General features: G+C 57.0%; 2 protein-coding genes across 4 annotated transcripts; both read left to right on the top strand.

The window, feature by feature from the left end:
• Positions 1 to 2,875: 2,875 nt before the first annotated feature.
• On the top strand, positions 2,876 to 12,200 carry RENBP (renin binding protein). Of its 3 annotated transcripts, none has more exons than XM_031005701.3 (11): positions 2,876 to 2,988; positions 3,154 to 3,263; positions 3,417 to 3,492; positions 3,602 to 3,677; positions 3,853 to 4,025; positions 4,501 to 4,725; positions 5,547 to 5,628; positions 5,919 to 6,094; positions 7,344 to 7,475; positions 11,905 to 11,992; positions 12,077 to 12,200. In XM_031005701.3, the coding sequence occupies exons 1-11, from the start codon at positions 2,962 to 2,964 to the stop codon at positions 12,181 to 12,183; spliced, it is 1,272 nt and encodes a 423-aa protein (XP_030861561.1). In that variant the 5' UTR covers positions 2,876 to 2,961; the 3' UTR covers positions 12,184 to 12,200. The 3 variants fall into 3 exon arrangements, with proteins under 3 accessions (XP_030861561.1, XP_030861563.1, XP_030861562.1); XM_031005703.3 differs by having other exon boundaries at positions 2,883 to 2,988; positions 5,547 to 5,586; XM_031005702.2 differs by having other exon boundaries at positions 2,982 to 3,065.
• Positions 12,201 to 12,287: 87 nt separating this feature from the next.
• NAA10 (N-alpha-acetyltransferase 10, NatA catalytic subunit) lies at positions 12,288 to 17,554 on the top strand. The gene is made up of 8 exons (XM_004065101.5): positions 12,288 to 12,585; positions 12,993 to 13,091; positions 13,471 to 13,529; positions 14,896 to 14,941; positions 15,061 to 15,176; positions 15,377 to 15,421; positions 16,628 to 16,712; positions 17,252 to 17,554. Exons 1-8 carry the CDS (start codon positions 12,565 to 12,567, stop codon positions 17,486 to 17,488), a joined length of 708 nt encoding a protein of 235 aa, XP_004065149.1. The 5' UTR covers positions 12,288 to 12,564; the 3' UTR covers positions 17,489 to 17,554.
• The last annotated feature ends 1,368 nt before the right edge of the window (positions 17,555 to 18,922 follow it).

The following is an 18,922-nucleotide window of genomic DNA, read 5'->3' as shown; positions in this document are numbered from 1 at the left end:
ACTGTGTCCCAGCATCCTCTCAGGAAGCCTGAGCGGGAAGGCTGAGACCTGCCCGAGGCTCACGGGAGCCCCCTGGAGGGAGACCTGAGCTCTGGTGAAAGTGTAGAAGGCCCCAGAGTGAGGCCTCTGCTGTGGCCTCCGGTCTTTGGACCAAGTCGGACCAGGTTCCAGCAGGTTGCTTGGTAGCTGCCTTGCAGGGCAAGGGCCAAAGGGCCCCTTGGGCAGCTGCTGCCGACTTCCTGTGTCTGGGGGCCAGATCTCCCTCCCTCCCCTCCTGTGCTAGAGGATAGGATGGGGCAAAGGCCTGGCAGGTCACCAGTGGCAGCCTCCTTGGGTGGGTTGGGGGGAGGTGGGCTGAGTCAAGTACACCATGGGTACTGCAGAGCTGGATCCCTTCCTCTGGCTTCCTCTTAAATGTGAGCCATGCCCCCAAGGGGAAGAAGCAAGAGCTTGTGATCCAGACTGACCACCTAGCAGCTGGGTCGGTAGGACAGCTGGGATCCCGTGGGCTGAATTTGTACCAGGAGGCCCAGAAAGCTCTGGGGCAAGGTGGCCGGAGCAGCACAGGCCTAGGCGGGTCCGAGGGGAGTGACACCCTGCTTCTGGGGCCTGGTGCTCCTGGCGCACCTGCATTCTCCGCCCTCTCCAAGCCCCTGCCGCCTGCCTTTGTTTCCCCCACACACCTCTACTGCCCAGCCTTCCTCTCAGAGCACCCAGGCACTCTGCTACCAAAAGCTCCTGGAGTAACAAAAGCCTCCGTGTCTCCACCTGTGGCATGGGTGTGTGTGCAAGGTCCTGTCGAATGGGACCTCTTCTGGGAAGCCTCTGTCATGTGGGGTCTGCTATGTCATGTGGGGGTGGGGGGAAGCAGACCGGCCAGGGCTTGATACCAGGAGCCATGGCTCTGTCTTACCCACCGCACCAACTGTGACCTGCCTTGGAGCCTAGCCTCGCAGAGGCCCAAGGAGAGGGGTGGGAAAGTGTCCTTCAGAGCAGAGCGGTAGGAGTCATGGCTGGGGCTGGTGGAGGCCAGGGGCCACATGGGGCTGGCCCCAGAACCGAGGGGCCTTGCGGATTTGCCATACCTTTGGCAAATGGCTTTGTGGGCGCTTCGCCTGGTGGGGGTGGTACAAGGCTTCTTCCTACCCCACTTCTGTGGCTGGCACCTGTGGGGCTACCCACCCTCCGCATTCCTTCAGCTCACTTGTCTCACAGCAGCTGCATCACACTCCACAAGGCAAGGGCCACATCAGTCATGCCTCTGGTGTTTATCTGAAAATACCGAGTTTCCGTCTGAGGGCACCACTCAGTCTGGGGAGGCAGGAGGGAGGCTGGACATGAACATGAACATGACAGGCCTGTGAGCAGGGCAGGTAGATACAGCCCGGCTGGGCACAAAGCTCATCCCCTGAGCATAAGCCGAGGCCGAGGGTGAGTGGGAGCACACAGAGGATGCCTCCCCAGCTGCCAGGGGCATCAGCCTCATTACCAAGCACCCCAAAGGGGAACTGTTTGGGGTTGGGTGGGTCAGCCTGCAGTAGGGACTGAGACAGCCACTGTGGCATCAAAGACCAGCAGTGCAGTACCACGCCCAGAGGCTGGAACCATTCTGTGCACTGTTGGCCTGGAAGGTAGGAACCAACTCAGCCCAGCTGCCTTGTAGCATCATCGGGTCAGTCATAGAGCTACAGACAGATCTGGGCAGCTGGAAAACAGCCCCAGAGAAGGGGGGTGTGGGCTCTTACCTGCAGTTACTGTCTGGCCTTAGAGCTGTGTCACTTGTGTAAAGAAGTCAGTGCCAAGGCCGAGCGCGGTGGCTCACACCTGTAATACCAACACTTTGGGAGGCCGAGGCAGGTGGATCACAAGGTCAGGAATTTGAGACCAGCCTGGCCAACATGGTGAAAAACCGTCTACTAAAAAAAAAAAAAAAAAAAAAAAAAAAAAAAAAAAAAAAAAAAAAATTAGCTAGGCACGGTGGCAGGCACCTGTAATCCCAGCTACTCCAGAGGCCGAGGCAGGAGAATTGCTTAAACCCGGGAAGCGGAGGTTACAGTGAGCCAAGATCATGCCACTGCACTCCAGCCTGGGCGACAGAGCAAGACCCCATCTTGGAAAAAAAAAAAAAATTAGCGCCAATGGCTGCCCATTACTGACTGTTGAGGTAGTTGGTGACAAACTGATTCAAAAGAGAGGACTTGCTAGGCTGGGTGCGGTGGCTCACGCCTGTAATCCCAGCACTTTGGGAGGCTGACGCAGGAGGATCGCTTGAGCTTAGGAGTTCGAGACCAGCCTGGGCAACATTGCAAAACCCTGTCTCCACTAAAAATACAAAAATTAGCCAGGCATGGTGGCCCACACCTGTGGTCCCACCTACTCAGGAGGCTGAGGTGGGAGGATCGCTTGAGCCTGGCAGGTCAAGGCTGCAGTGAGCTGCCTGGGCGACAGGACACTGTCTCAAAAAACAAACAAACAAACAAACAAACAAACAACAACAAAAAAAACAGAACTTGCCTCCTGTCTACCCTGTGTGGTGACAGGTCAGAGGGACCTCTGCATTCAGGCCCACTAGCTGTTCCCTGTCCTGCTGCACCCCTGCCCCACAGGCTTGGTAGGGCCAAGGCCCTCAGCCGCCCTGCCGGGGCCCCTGGTGTAGGGCGGGCTGGGTGGCAGCCCCGTTCCCCCTTCCCCCTCATCCCAGACCTTCCGGCCATCCCAGCTTTTCCCACCAAGCAGGGTCTTGAGACCAGAGCTCCCAGCAGGGGCCCTGGAGGGACTGGCCCATTCGAGTGGAGGGTCGCGGCAGGAACAAGTGCGGGGGCGGGGCCTCAAAGCCCCGCCCCCAGGCCCAGCGGAACCCTGAAGAGGAGGGGGTGGGTGAGCCGGGCGCGGCTGTGTCAGCTGAGTGACAGTCACGGGACCGCGACCAACTCTGTCTGGCTTCCTAGAGGAGCAGGAGGGATGAGCAAGGGTCTCCCAGCGCGACAGGCCAGTGGTGGGGTGCTTGGGGGGAGTGCTGTCTTGGAGGGTCCCGGGGATGGTGACGTCTGAAGCCCCGTGCAGAGGTGGGGAGATCCCTGAGGGCTGGTTCCCGAGGCTGGGGGGGCCTAGGTCCCATGTGGGGGCTGCGCCTTCAAGCCCCATTTCCCCTAGGACATGGAGAAAGAGCGAGAGACTCTGCAGGCCTGGAAGGAGCGCGTGGGGCAGGAGCTGGACCGCGTGGTGGCTTTCTGGATGGAGCACTCCCACGACCAGGAGCACGGGTACTTGGCGTGCTTCTGGAGTCCTCAGCAGGGTTTTTGCCCTTCCTGAGGCCCCGTCTCACTCTCAGGCACCTCACAGATTTGCTGGCCCCAGAGGGGCAGGAGGGGCTGGCAAGGCCCGTTCCAGACTTTGCTAACCCTGCCTTCCCACAGGGGCTTCTTCACGTGCCTTGGCCGCGAGGGGCGGGTATATGATGACCTCAAGTATGTGTGGCTGCAGGGGAGGCAGGTATGGTGTTCCCAGCCTGGAAGCTCAGGCACACGGCCCATCGCCTCAAAGGTCTCCCCACCTCACCCCAGCCGGCCACTTAAGCCACCTTCCCTCCCGTACCCCGCAGGTATGGATGTATTGTCGCCTGTACCGCACTTTCGAGCGCTTCCGCCATGCTCAGCTTCTGGACGCAGCAAAAGCAGGTAGGTGCCCCCTTCCTGCCCATCTCCCAGTGACTCCGTCCATGTTTACTCAACAGGGCACATGTGCGGAGTTCCTAGAGAGGTCTAGAGGCAGCGAAGGACTTGGGGAGGCTCAAGGGTGGTGTGCGCGGGGCGTCCTGGCCTTACCCCTGGCATGCCAACCCCCAACCTCCAGGTGGTGAGTTCTTGCTGCGTTATGCCCGGGTGGCACCTCCTGGCAAGAAGTGTGCTTTTGTGCTGACTCGGGACGGCCGCCCGGTCAAGGTGCAGCGAACCATCTTCAGTGAGTGTTTCTACACCATGGCCATGAACGAGCTGTGGAGGGCCACAGGGGAAGTGCGGTACCAGGTGTGTGAGAGAAGGGTGCCCCTGAAGACCCCACCCTGGGACCCTGCCATGGCCACCTGATGCATTCCCACTCACTACGCAAGTCCCCTCCCATGGACCCATCTGTGGGCCAAGTCCCCTTCACCTCTGAACGCTCCCCTACCCCCACAGGGGCGCAGACGGAGAGGGCCCTATCCACGCCCTGCCCCCAACTGGGAAAAGGCCCTTCCCTCCTCCCTGGGCTCCCTGTGCTGCCAGACCCTGACCCCACAGCCTGGAAGGGGCTGCACCCCCAGACTGGGAGCCCCCAAGGCAGAGTGGGGCGGATCTGACTGGCCCCTACTGGACGCTGGGTGCCAGGCCCCAAGTAGGCCCTGGATGAAGGTGTCTCTGGGTTCAGGAGAGGAATTGGCTCTCCCACCCCAGGGCCGTGTCCAGGGGGATGGCACAGGATGTAGCCTCAGCCTGGGCCTCCCCTTGCCTCCTGCACCCCCAGACGGAAGCGGTGGAGATGATGGATCAGATTGTCCACTGGGTGCAGGAGGACGCGTCGGGACTGGGCCGGCCCCAGCTCCAGGGGGCCCCGGCTGCGGAGCCCATGGCGGTGCCCATGATGCTACTGAACCTGGTGGAGCAGCTCGGGGAGGCAGATGAGGAGCTGGCGGGCAAATACGCAGAGCTGGGGGACTGGTGCGCCCGGAGGATTCTGCAGCACGTGCAGGTGGGGGATGCCTGGGGAGCTGGGGTGGTGGGAGGCCCTCCACTCCCCCACTCCCCTGGGCACCCTGGGGCTCGACACACCTGGAGAGACAGAGATTCGGGGATGTCCCCACCCGGGGAAGGTGGAGGGCCTGAGGGCTGGAGGGAGGATGCGGAGCCCCAGGCAAGGCCTGACAGAAGGAGACCCCTCCTGCCCCACCCAAGTCCCTTCCAGGCCTCTGGGCCGTGAAACCCGCCCTGTCTGTCCCCATTCAATGTTTCACCCTCCCCTGCTGGAGAGGATCAGGCCAGAAGTGAGGATTACATCTTCCTAGGCCCGGGCTGGACGTGGTGGCTCATGCCTGTAATCCCAGCAGTTTGGGAGGCTGAGGCGGGCGGATCACTTGAGGTCAGGAGTTGGAGACCAGCCTGGCCAATATAGTGAAACCCCGTCTCTACTAAAAATACAAAAATTAGCTGGGCATGGTGGTGCATGCCTGTAATCCCAGCTACTAGGGAGACTGAGGCAGGAGAATCGCATGAACCCAGGAGGTGGAGGTTGTAGTGAGTCGAGATTGCGGCCACTGCACTTTAGCCTGGGTGACAGAGCAAGACTCTGTCTAAAACAAACAAACAAACAAAAAAAACGACTTGCTAGGCCCAAGGGAGTGAATCAGCCCCTCCTTAAATGCCCCTCTGAGCCTGGCCCACCCAAGCCAGCAGGTCCAGGGGCTTGGGTAAGAGGGAGGGAGGAAGGGATTTCTGGAGCTGGGTCTTTCTAGTTGGGTGGCTGGGTGGGTGAAAGGGCCGGAGGCAACATTCCCTTCTGCTCCTTCCTGGTAGAGGGATGGACAAGCTGTGCTGGAGAATGTGTCAGAGGGTGGTAAGGAACTTCCTGGCTGCCTGGGGAGACAGCAGAACCCAGGTGAGGGGCGGGGTGGGCTGGGGGCCACCCAGGAGGAGGGGAGCGCTGAGCCTTGCGTTCTGGGCTTCAGATATGGGAGTGCCTGGCGGGGGTGGCTTGAGGAGGCAGAGGAGCGAGGATGGGCTTCCCAAGGCTGGGGGTTTCTGCAGAGGAGCAGGCTTCCAGGGCCAGGGAGCTCAGAGCCTCGCTCATTGTTAGGGAGGGAGCAGAGAGGTGCCAGGGGCTTTTGCTCCCTCTGTTCCCTCCCTCAACCCCACCCCCCCGCCCTTCCGTACTCCACCCCTCACCAGGCCATACGCTGGAAGCTGGCTGGTTTCTGCTCCGTCATTGCATTCGGAAAGGCGACCCCGAACTTCGAGCCCACGTGGTTGACAAGTTCCTATTGTTGCCCTTCCACTCCGGATGGGACCCTGACCACGGAGGCCTCTTTTACTTCCAGGATGCTGATAACTTCTGCCCCACCCAGGTGGGAGAGCGCCCAGGGCCATGTGTGACCCACGCTGTTCTAAGACTTTCTGCCCAGGGAGGTGGTTGCTTCTCTAGAGGGTAACCTGGGGCTGGATTGGAACCTAGAGGCCTGCTCTCAGTTTCTGTGCCAGTGTTACAGGAAAGGGGTCGTGATCCAGACCCCAGAAGAGGGTTCTTGGATCTTGCCCAAGAAAGAATTCAGGGCGAGTCCGCAATGCAAAGTGAAAGCAAGTTTATTAAGAAAGTAAAGGAATAAAAGAATGGTTACTCCATAGGCAGAGCAGCCCTGAGGGCTGCTGGTTGCCTTTTTTTTTTTTTTTTTTTTTTTGAGGTGGAGTTTTGCTCTTGCTGCCCAGGCTGGAGTGCAATGGCGCCATCTCGGCTCACCACAACCTCTGCTTCCCGGGTTCAAGCAATTCTCCTGCCCTAGCCTCCCGAGTAGCTAGGATTACAGGCATGGGCCACCATGCCTGGATAATTTTGTATTTTTAGTAGAGACGGGGTTTCTCCATGTTGGTCAGGCTGGTCTCGAACTCCCGACCTCAGGTGATCCGCCCGCCTCAGCCTCCCAAAGTGCTGGGATTATAGGCGTGAGCCACTGCACCCAGCTGGTTGCCCATTTTTATGCTTATTTCTTGATATGCTAAACAAGGGGTGGATTATTCATGCCTCCCCTTTTTAGACCATATAAGGTAACTTCCTGACGTTGCCATGGCATTTGTAAACTGTTGGAAGTGAGGACGAGCAGAGGTCACTGTTGTCGCCACCTTGGTTTTCGTGGGTTTTGGCTGGCTCCTTTACTGCAATCTGTTTTATCAGCAAGGTCTTTATGACCTGTATTTTGTGCCGACCTCATATCTCATCCTGCGACTTAGAATGCCTCAGCCGTCTGGGAATGCAGCCCAGTAGGTTTCAGCCTCATTTGACCCAGCTCCTGTTTAAGATGGAGTTGCTCTGGTTCACACACCTCTGACACCAGTGCTCCCCAGTCCCATGTCATATGGAGGCCACCAGGGAGCTGGCGAAACGCTGATGCTCAGACATATATGCCATTCGTCTGGGGCCCTGGTGTCTATTCAAGAATCTACAGGTCAGGAAGCTGATATCACTGGGAGGGGTCCTTCAGAACTTCCAAAGATGTCCCGCAATTCACCTCCAGTAGCTTGGGCCAATGGAGACGCAGCCAGGTCTGGAAAGTTGGGGAGGGGAGTTTCCTGCTGAGATGCCTGCCCCTGCTCTCCCCTCAGCTGGAGTGGGCCATGAAGCTCTGGTGGCCACACAGTGAAGCCATGATTGCCTTCCTCATGGGTTACAGTGACAGTGGGGACCCTGTGCTGCTGCGCCTCTTCTACCAAGTGGCTGAGTACACCTTCCGCCAGGTGAGAGCTGCCTCCTTGTCCCCTCTAGAGGCTGAATGGGGGGATGGGGGGAGTCTGGCCCGGCTGCGCTCTTGCCCCCTCGCTGAGCACAGTCGCTCAGCTGGTCTGAGAGTTTCCGGAGCCCCAGTGCTGTTCGTTCAGTCAACGAAGAAGCCTCTGCCCTCCTAGAGCTCGAATTTTGGTGGTGGGGGCGGGAGGAGCAGAGTGTAAGCAAGCAGACCTAGGTGGTGGTGAGAGTGACAGCTGTGGGAATAATACCACTGAAGAGGGTTGTGGGGGGGCTCTTTCCTATGGGGTGGCAGCAGGGAAGCACTGAGCAGGGGCCGAGTCAATCAGGGGTGTGTCTGAGGGACTGGGAGTCTGGGCAGGGTGGGGCATGTGGCACAGCAGGGGGGCCTGGCAGCCCGGGAGGATAAAGGCAGAGTGGGCAAGGGACGGACTCCAGCTGCCTGGTCTGATTCCATTGTTACCTGGGTCCTGGGGCTTGGAGGGGAGGGTGTTATGGGGGAAGTCTGTAGGGAACAGGGCAGAAGCTGGGACAGCAGAGGAAGCTGTAGCTGTCATCCCAGCCAGTGAGGGCTGGCCCAGGTGGGAGCTGGTGGGGACAGAGGGTTCACAGTCTGGTGGAGCAGCAGTGGGATTCCTGAGTCTCTAGTTCACACGGAGAGATCTGGACTCACCATGAATGTTTTCAGTATCACAAGAATGTAGATGCTGCCTGGCACAGTGGCACTTTGGCAGGCTGAGACGGGAGGATCGCTTGAACCGAGGACTTCAAAACCAGTCTGGGCAACATAACGAGACCTGGTCTCTACAAAAAATTTTAAAAAATTAGCTGGGTGTCATGCACACCTGTAGTCCTAGCTACTCAGGAGGCTGAGGCAGGAGGACTGCTTAAGCCCAGTTTGAGGCTGCAATGAGTTATGATCACACCACTGCACTCCAGCCTGGGCTGGGCAACAGAGCGAGACTATGTCTCAAAAAAAAGGCCGGGCATGGTGGCTCACGCCTGTAATCCCAGCACTTTGGGAGACTGAGGCAGGTGGATCACCTGAGGTCAGGAGTTCAAGACCAGCCTGGCCAACATGGTGAAACCGCGTCTCTACTAAAAATACAAAAATTAGCCAAGCGTGGTGGTGGGTGCCTGTAATCCCAGCTACTTAGGAGGCAGAGGCAGGAGAATCGCTTGAACCCAGGAGGCAGAGGTTGCAGTGAGCCGAGATCGCACCATTGCACTCCAGCCTGGGGGACAAGAGCAAGACTTGGTCTCAAAAAAAAAAAGAGTACAGATGCTGCTGAGATCTATGAGGCAAAAAGGGAAATGGGGGCCCAGCAAGGGAGACAGGAATCAGTGGTGACGCAGGAAGAAAACCAAGCCAGGGGCTCCCTGAAGCCCAAGTGCTAGGAGCAGAGTGATAAGCTGTCTTGACTGCTGCCCAGGAGGCAACTCGAGCTGCTGAACACAGGAAAGGGCATGGCACCCACTGGAAAGGGCATGGCACCCAGTGGTGGCAAGGCCTGGGTGGTGAATGAATGAAGATTCATCATGTGTTTCTAAAGCCACGACTCCGACTCCACTGGTGAACCCTGGTACTGCGAGGACTATAGCAGGGGATCTTATTCTGGGGTCTGTGAGCTTCGAAACCGGGGGCGGAGAATCACATCTTTATTTGTACTAACCTCTAACTGAAACTAGCATTTGCTTCCATTATGAGTGGAGGCAATGAACCACATTGGTAATAGAAGTGCCTGGCTTTGTCACCGATAGAAATCCAGATGTGTTTATATTGCATTGCAGTTAGAGAGACATCTGCAAGTATCACATATATTCATCACTACTTCCAAACCACCAGGGTTGTTAGACCTGCAGCTATATCTTAATATTTAATGCATTCATAGAGTGTGTGTTAGGGGCCACCAGTTATAACTCAAAAATGAAATTGAAGGAATACATTTTAATAAGATATAGATGACATTAAACAATTACAAAAGTTATAATCAACAGGTAAATCGGCTGGGCATGGTGGCTCATGCCTGTAATCTCAGCACTTTGGGAGACTGAGGCGGGTGGATCACCTGAGGTCAGGAGTTCTGGACCAGCCTGGCCAACATGGCGAAACCCCGTCTCTACTAAAAATACAAAAATTGGGCTGGTCGCGGTGGCTCACGCCTGTCATTCCAGCACTTTGAAAGGCCGAGGCAGGCGGATCACTTGAGGTCAGGAGTTCGAGAACAGCCTGGCTGACATGGTGAAACCCCCATCTCTATTAAAAATACAAAAAATTAGCCGGGTGTGGTGGCGGGTGCCTGTAATCCCAACTACTGGGGAGACTGAGGCAGGAGAATCACTTGAACCCGGGAAGCACTCCAGCCTGGGCAACAGGAGCAAAACTCCATAAAAAAAAAAAATAAATAAATTAGCTGGGCTTGGTGGCGGGTGCCTGTAATCCCAGCTACTCAGGAGGCTGAAGCAGGAGAATCACTGGAACCTGGGAGGTGAAGGTTGCAGTGAGCTGGGATCATGCCACTGCACTCCATCCAGTCTGGGTGACAAGAGCGAAACTCCGTCTTAAAAAAACAAAAACCAAAAAACCAACCAACAAACAAAAAAACAGGTAAGTCATTATGCATCCACCAACATAACAGAATACAGAAGGCAAAAATCCAGACATTGAAGGAAATTCTTCTTTACCTTCCTGTGTCATGTCAAGCAGTCAAAAAATAAGTAAGGACTTGAACAATGTAACTCAAAAGATAGAATGAATACACACAGAACTAGTTTTTATTTATTTATTTATTTATTTATTTATTTATTTTTTTGAGACAGGGTCTCTATCGCCCAGGCTGAGTGCAGTGGAACAATCATGGCTCAGTGCAGCCTCAACCTCCTGGGCTCAAGCGATCCTTCCACCTCAGCCGCCCAGGTAGCTGGGACTACAGCTGTGTGCCATCACGCCCAGCTAATTCTTTAATTTTTTTTTTTGTATAGATGGGGTCTCACTATGTTTCCCAGCCTGGTCTTAAACTCCTGGCCTCAAGTGATCCTCCCGCCTCGGCCTCTCAAAGTGCTGGGATTATAGGCGTGAGCCACTGTGCCCAGCCCAGGACTAGTTTTACTTCCTACAAAGAAGAATACACCAACTCTTATGGGCCACCATTTAAAGAGACATTTTCATAGTGGACTTCAATGTAATTGATTCCATGATCCTTTTGAGAAGGGGCTGAACTGACAAGCCTCCTTGAGACAGGTGCCCCATGGAATGCTAGTGGAGAGAGAAGGAAAGAGAGTGGAATGGGCACTGGGCAGGGGCAGAGGGAGGAGGAGATGAGTTTGGGACCAATGGTGAGCCAGGACAGGAGTCAGATGAGATTGTGCATCTACTGGAAGACAGGCCTGTGAAGCCGGGAATGGGAGCTCCAAGGGAGTCACTTCTTAAGAGTTTCATGACAGGTCGTCGCCTCCATCAGGGTTCTTTGTTTCTTTTCCTTTTTTTTTTTTTTTTTTTTTGAGACGGAGTCTGGCTCTGTTGCCCAGGCTGGAGTGCAGTGGCGCGATCTTGGCTCACTGCAAGCTCCGCCTCCCGGGTTCACGCCATTCTCCTGCCTCAGCCTCCCGAGTAGCTGGGACTACAGGTGCCCGCCACCACTCCCGGCTAATTTTTTGTATTTTAGCAGAGACGGGATTTCACTGTGTTAGCCAGGATGGTCTCGATCTCCTGACCTTGTGATCCACCCGCCTCGGCCTCCCAAAGTGCTGGGATTACAGGTGTGAGCCTTTGCACCCGGCCGGGTTCTTTGTTTCTTTGAATCAACGTAACCACCACTACAATCACGATAGAGAACTTTTTTGTTTGTTTGTTTGTTTGTTTGTTTGAGATGAAGTCTCGCTCTGTCACCCAGGCTGGAGCGCAATGGCGTGATCTCAGCTCACTGCAACCTCCGCCTCCTGTGTTCAAGCTATTCTCCCGCCTCAGCCTCCCGAGTATACTGCTGGGATTACAAGTGCGTGCCACCACGCCCGGCTAACTTTGTATTTTTAGTAGAGATGAGGTTTCACCATGTTGTCCAGGCTGATCTTGAACTCCTGACCTCAGGTGATCCGCCCGCCTCGGCCTCCGAAAGTGCTGGGATTACAGGCGCAAGCCACAGCGCCCGGCCCGATAGAGAACGTTTCTACACCCCAGGGCAGAGTTCTTTCATTCCATCTAGCAGTGTCTCATCCCCTTGCCCAGTCGGTTATGTAGTTGTAGCCTGCCTGCTGCGCCCACCCCTGCTTTCATCTTTGTGGAGGACGCAGTGTCGCGGTTAAGATCGCTGGTTCTGGAGCCACGTCACCTGGGGTCAACCCAGGCTCTGACCCCTGGTAGCGATGCAGTGGCATCTGGGCGGGTCCTGCAGGCGCTAGCTGTCACTGTCTCTGTTATTCCAGTTTCGCGATCCCGAGTACGGGGAATGGTTTGGCTACCTGAGCCGAGAGGGCAAGGTGGCCCTCTCCATCAAGGGAGGTCCTTTCAAAGGTGAGTGGGGGAGAGGGCGGGGCCGCAGGGGTTGCGCCTCTCGGCTGCCCCCGGCCCTCACTACCTGCCCGCCTCTACCCGCAGGCTGCTTCCACGTGCCGCGGTGCCTAGCCATGTGCGAGGAGATGTTGGGCGCCCTGCTGAGCCGCCCCGCCCCCGCCCCCACCCCCGCCTGCCGAGGCGCGGAATAAAGGCTGAGTCCGCTCCACCTGCGGCTGTGCGCGCGTCTGTGGGCTCGCGGGAGGGGGGCTGCCGCGCCGAGGGAGGGGCCGGCTCCAGCTCCGGGGCAGCGCCCGCCCCGCCCCCAGGCCCGCCCCGCGCTGACCGGCTCCGCGCATTGGCCCGCCCCGTGCGCCGGCCTGTCCCGCGCATTGGCCAAGCAGCCGGGAGGACGGGCCCGGCGGCCGTGCACTTCCGGCCGGTGGCCGGCCCGGCGCGCACCGCCCCTTCCGCCGTCGCCCAGCGAGTCCAGCTCCGGTCCCAGCCCCGGCCGTCCCGGCGTCGCTTCGGATCGCGGCGGCAGCTGACTGCGCCTTCACGATCCGCTGGGACCCGCGAGCCCCGCCGCCGTTATGAACATCCGCAATGCGAGGGTGAGCGCCCGGGGCGGGAGGCTGTCCGCGCCGCGTGGGCGCCGGGCCGGGTGGCTGCTGCGCATGCTCCCGAGGGCCCCGGCCGAGCCCGGCCCGGTGGCCCTGAGTGTGCCTGCGGCCGCTGGACCTATGGGGCTGGCCCAGCCCGCCGAAGAGGCCGGGGCGCGGGGCCGGGGCTGCGATTCCCTCCTGTTTGCGTGATGTCGGCCTCCGTTGGGTGGGCTCCGGGGACCTCCGGGGCGCCCACTCCTGTTCCTGTGCTCCGGGCGTTGTGCAAAGTCAGATCGTCACAGTGCCTGCCCAGCCCCGAGGGAGGGGGGCCGAGCAGACCGACGGGGAGCAGGCTTCTCACCCGTGGTCACCACCGCCTTAGACTGAGCGCGTTCCACTGCCCTCCTTCCCTGCAGCCAGAGGACCTAATGAACATGCAGCACTGCAACCTCCTCTGCCTGCCCGAGAACTACCAGATGAAATACTACTTCTACCATGGCCTTTCCTGGCCCCAGGTGGGCAGCTTCTGAATTTGGGCATGGGGGAAAGCAGGCCGAGGAAAATCCCATCTGGCCATCTTGGAGGGAGTGGACAAGTCTGTCAGAGCCCAGGGGGCTGTATGGTCGGTGGCGTCCCGGGTGTTTTCAGCTGGCAGACAGGGGCAAAGGAAAAGAAGGCGCCTGAAGGGAGCAGAGAATAGGGGCAGGATCCCCACTTTGCGTCTTCTTTCTGGGTATGGGCAGGGCACAGTGTGGCGAGGGGGAGACCAAGTGACTCAGCCCGGAGGTCATGAGCCATCACACAACTCGCCACTCGTCCAGTTTGTGTCCCTCTAAAGGGCTCTTCTAGCTCCGACATGAAGTTTTCTCACTCTGTTTTCCTCTCTGTCACCAGCTCTCTTACATTGCTGAGGACGAGAATGGGAAGATTGTGGGGTATGTCCTGGCTAAAATGTGAGTCACCAAGGAGGAAGACAGAAGCTACACGTGTCTGGTGGATGCCTCTGTGGGCTTTAAAAAAAATGAATAGGCTTCTTCTTTTCAGTACAGTTGAAAGTTTATAGAAAAATTGAACAGAAAGGACATGGAGTTCTTATAGCACCCCTCAGCATCCCCTCCCTGCCAGTTTCCTCTGTTAGTAGCATGTTGGATTTGTATGGTCCACTTGTGACAAGTGATAAATGAATGTGATATGTTACTATTACTATTATCATTATTATTATTATTATTATTATTTGAGACGGAGTCTTGCTCTGTCGCCCAGGCTGGAGTGCAGTCGCGTGATCTCGGCTCACTGCAACCTCCACCCCCTGGGTTCAAGCGATTCTCCTGCCTCAGCCTCCCTAGTAGCTGGGATTACAGGCACGTGCCACCACACCTGGCTAATTTTTGTATATTTCAGTAGCAATGGGGTTTCACTACGTTGGCCAGGCTGGTCTCGAATTCCTGACCTCAGGTGTTCCACCCACCTCTGTCTCCCAAAGTGCTAGGATTACAGGCGTGAGCCACTGCGCCTGGCCGATATATTAACTAAACCCATAGTTCACATTACTGCACTTCTCTGTGTTGTAAGCCCCATGGTTTTGACCAAATGACGTGTGTCCACCTTCATATTATCACAGGATAGTTTCACTGTGTTCCACACATTCATCCCTCCCTCTCCTTAACCCGTGGCAACCACTGATTTTTTACTGTCTGCATAGTTTTGCCTTTTCCAGGATGTCATAGAGTTGGAATCATACTATATACAGCTTTTTCAGGCTGGCTTTTTTTCACTTAGTAATACACATTTAAGCTTCTGCCTTGTCTTTGCGTGGGTTGACAGCTCATTTCTTTTTTTATTTTTATTTTTTGAGACAGGGTCTCGCTCTGTTGCCCAGGCTGGAGTGCAGTGGCATGATCATGGCTCACTGCAGCCTCAACCTCCCAGGCTCAAGTGATCCTCTCATGTCTGCCTCCCAAGTAGCTGGGACCACAGGCATGTGCCACCACATCCAGCTAATTTTTTGATTTTTTTTTGGTAGAGACAAAAAAAAGTGTCGTACAGGCTGGTCTCGAACTCCTGGGCTCAAGCAGTCCTCTTGCCCCGGCCTGCCAAGTAGCTGGAACTATAGGCGTGTGCCCCACACCCGGCAGGCATGGGGTTTTCAGGCAGCAGAGGGTGGCACGATCAGCTGCTCTGATCCAAGAGGCTCCCGGCTCTCCCCAAGCTGGGGTCTTAGGGGGCTGTGGTGCATGTCCACTCTACAAATGGCAGGGGGGTGGAGGTGGCTGTGCCTACACTGAGCTCCTTTGCAGCCTCTCCTTTCTCCCTCTCCAGGGAAGAGGACCCAGATGATGTGCCCCATGGACATATCACCTCATTGGTATGTAAGGTCCACCCAGGCTCTCTGGTGGGGGTGGAAGTGGGGGTGGAAGTGGGGGTTAGTTGGGGCAGCCCTCAAGGTCCCAGTCCCTCACCCCATCTCTGCTCTTCTCCCACCAGGCTGTGAAGCGTTCCCACCGGCGCCTCGGTCTGGCTCAGAAACTGATGGACCAGGCCTCTCGAGCCATGATAGAGAACTTCAATGCCAAATACGTCTCCCTGCATGTCAGGAAGAGGTGGAAGCCGGGCTGAGGGAAGGGGGATTGAGGGGGAGAGGTACTGCCTTGACGGGGGTCCTGGGGTACCTCAGCTTTTGGTGAAGATCCAGGAAGTGGGATTGGGGGGAAGGAGGGACCAGGAGGAGGGGCAAGACCTGGACGTGCTACCCCTCCCTGGCCAAATCCGTGCAGCTCAGCAGTGCCTTGTTCCCCTGCAGTAACCGGGCCGCCCTGCACCTCTATTCCAACACCCTCAACTTTCAGTAAGTAGATCTCGATTTTTCTAATGGGCTGGGGTTGATCCCAGGTCTGGCCCATCAGGGCACCTGAGACCGGCTGAGTTGCCTTCCAGGTCGGGGGTGGGCCGGCTGTGGGGAAGAGGCTGTGGACCCCAGCACTGCCAGGATACCTCCACATTCACTCGGCGGCTGATGGTTGAAAAGCCGGCATGGAGACAGCACCTGCCTGCTGAAACGTGCTCCGTGTGTTGTGATGGAGGAGCTCTGGCCCATGATGGCTGAGGCTGGCGAAGGGCACACGGGCTGTTTAGTAATGTTTGGGAATAGAGAGGTGTGGGTCCCTGGCGTGAGCAGATGCTTGAGGAGCAGGACTCAAGCATGACCAAGCACCTAGAAGAATCCAAGAGAGAGCAGAATCAAGGAGAATGCACATTCAGGAAGGAAGGGCCAGTGGCCAGGCAGTCTAGTGGAGAGAACCTGGCAGTTGGCATGCCCAGTAGACAGTGGAAAAAAGTGCTTGCAAGTGAAGCTGGGGTGGGCTGCCTGTGGAGGGACACTAACTGCACTCAGCCCGTTTGGTAGGGGATGAAGAGGAGGGACTGTTGGGAAGGGCGGTGGCCTCTGGGCTGGATGCTGGCAAGAGGGATCTGTGACCCAGATGACGATGTCTGGTGGGAATTGCTTTATAGCTAAGTCAGCAATCCTCATGTCTTAGGCCTGGCAGGGCCAGCCTAGGCCATTGAGTCCAGCTCCCCTTCCAGGGACATGGCCACGCGAGTCTGCACACACACCTCCCCAGTGTAGTCACGGCCCCAGAGCTGCTCAGGCAGGGCCCGTGCTGCCTAGGGATGACTCCCCTAAACAGGGCTCACCGTCTTTCCTGGGTTCTGATGGCTGTTGTGAGGCAGCTCAGTAAGGGACAGGGCGCAGGGCAGGGAGGGAAGGGGAAGGCTGAATTCAGGGCTTCAGCTCACAAGAAACCACAGAAATGGATCCTTAGTATCCAGGCTAAGGACACAGAACGGGGGCAGGACGGGTGGGGCGGGCCGCTGTGTCCTGGAGCCTTTGCTGGAGAGGACAGAGGGCAGGTCACACTGGACTTGCTGTCTCAGGATGGAGCCTTCAGGGAGAAAACATGGCACCTTGCTCCAGTAGCCACGATACCAGGAGTGGAGGAGGGTGTCCCCGGGATACGGGTCTTCCTCCTTGCTCTCTACCCTCTGCCCCCAGGATCAGTGAAGTGGAGCCCAAATACTATGCAGATGGGGAGGACGCCTATGCCATGAAGCGGGACCTCACTCAGATGGCCGACGAGGTAAGCGCCTGCATGAAGCCAAGCAAGGCGAGCGGGGGCAGCACTCAGGAGCCCCGAGACAGTGGCTGGAGGCGAGACCGACTTTGGATGCCAGCTCTTGTGGCTACGTTGCCAGGAGTCATGACCTCAGTTTCCTAGGCTGGGCTTTAGAGGAGGCCGTCTGCCTAGCAGCCTGGAGGGTGATCGGAGAGGCAGAGGGAGGAGGCTTTTAGAAGGGAAGTGGGGAGGTCTGGGGACCAGTGGGTGGCCTGCCTGCTCAAAGGTAGTTCTGAGTCAGGGTTCTGCCCAAGGCTCCTCGGGTGGCAGGGCTGGTCAAGGGGCAGCGCTCTGTCGTGGGGGCCTCCATGGTAGTCAGTAAGCCCAGGTAGCGGTGGACTGGGGCTCCAGCCAGGTGTCCCCACTCAGTCCCGTGTGTCCTGCCTAGCCCTGCTGCCTCACTATGCCCCTCTCCTCAGCCAGCGACAGGGCCAGGCTCCCTTTGTCTGGAAACTTAGGCCCTGTCTCTTTGCCCCCGCTTCTCCCTGGGTTCCTGGTGGCAGCTGAGGCGGCACCTGGAGCTGAAAGAGAAGGGCAGGCACGTGGTGCTGGGTGCCATCGAGAACAAGGTGGAGAGCAAAGGCAATTCACCTCCGAGCTCAGGAGAGGCCTGTCGCGAGGAGAAGGGCCTGGCTGCCGAGGATAGTGGTGGGGACAGCAAGGACCTCAGCGAGGTCAGCGAGACCACAGAGAGCACAGATGTCAAGGACAGCTCAGAGGCCTCCGACTCAGCCTCCTAGAGCCTGCCCCATCCCCTCCTCACCCCACGAGCTTTCACAATAAATTCGCTCCGTGGCACTGGGGAACTTCGTGTGTGAGCGCGCGCACATTTAGAGGGTGTGTTTCTCCAGGTCCTCTGGTGGGGATGTGAGCCTTGGCCTTTTGACCCAGAGCATCCTGCCAGGCCCGAGTACAAGGAAAGAGCTTTGGAGGTGGGACTCCCTAGTCTCATGACCTTCAGCAGCTGTGGCCCCGGGGAAGGAGGCCCTGGACTTATGGGAGAGACCCTGCCTTGGAGGTCTGCTCGGCCACGCTGAATGTGTTTTGTGGCACAAGCCTGGGCTGCTCAGGCTCAAAGCTCAACAGCAGGGCTCCCACTCTTGGTGGCCTTCAGTTCTCTTCCCACCTTCACCTTCAGACTTTCTCTCCCTAATCACACCTGCTTCGGGCTACAGCAGCTCCGCAGCATACCCGTGGGCTCCAGATGTGGACATCCAACTGCTCATTGGGCTTATCTACAAATGTCCTGTCTGAGTAATGACCCAGCCAGATGCCCCATCAACGGTTCTTGAGTCCTCCCTCCCCTGCCACCCTAATGGTCAGTGAGCCCGTGATACCTCTTGAGTCTACTCCCTAACCTGAGTTTGCATTTGAAAATAATTTATTTTTAGTACAATTCCCCGCGTTTCCCCATTGACATTTTGTATTAGTTGGTGTATTTGTTATTGTTGATGCGCCAATACTGATAAGTTATTGTAAACTACAGCCCATGGTTTACACTAGGTTTCCTGTCTGTGTTGTACAGTTTCTATGGGGTTACACAAATGCATAAAGCCATGTATTCCCTCATTAACAATTTCATGCAAAGTACAAAACTGGGCGGCTGTTGGGCGCGGTGGCTCATGCCTGTAATCACAGCACTTTGGGAGGCCGAGGTGGGCGGGATCACTTGAGCTCAGGAGTTGGAGACCAGCCTGGGCAGCATGGCAAAACCCCATCTCTACTAAAAATAGAAAACTTATCCGGGTGTGGTGGTGCATGCCTGTAATCCCAGCTACTCGGGAGGCTGAAGCAGGAGGATCGCTTGAGCCCGGGAGGTGGAGGTTGCTGTGGGCCCTGATCATGCCACCACACTCCAGGGACAGAGACCCGTCTCAAAAAATATATATATATATACATATACACATATATATCAAAATCCTGTTTTTCATGGAGTCACCCTAACCGTAACGCTCGTTTCTGTGTCTTTCCTCCTTTCCCTTCCCTCCCCTCCGGCTGCAAAGCCATCCCTTACTGTCCCTAGTCCCTGGGCGGGCCCTGTATTCCTGAGCCCTCTCTGTGTCCTGCTACTGCAGGTGGCACACTGCTCCTCCGCCGGGTTGAAAACTCGCCACACAGGCCTGGAGCTCGGTTCTCTTTGGCTGGCGCCTCGCACGTGACCGGCAGCTGTGGCT

This window comes from Gorilla gorilla, chromosome X, assembly GCF_029281585.2.
Source record: "Gorilla gorilla gorilla isolate KB3781 chromosome X, NHGRI_mGorGor1-v2.1_pri, whole genome shotgun sequence".
Lineage (NCBI taxonomy): Eukaryota > Metazoa > Chordata > Mammalia > Primates > Hominidae > Gorilla > Gorilla gorilla.
The sequence above is the reverse complement of the archived record's forward strand: the minus strand, read 5'-3'. Positions and strand labels throughout refer to the sequence as shown.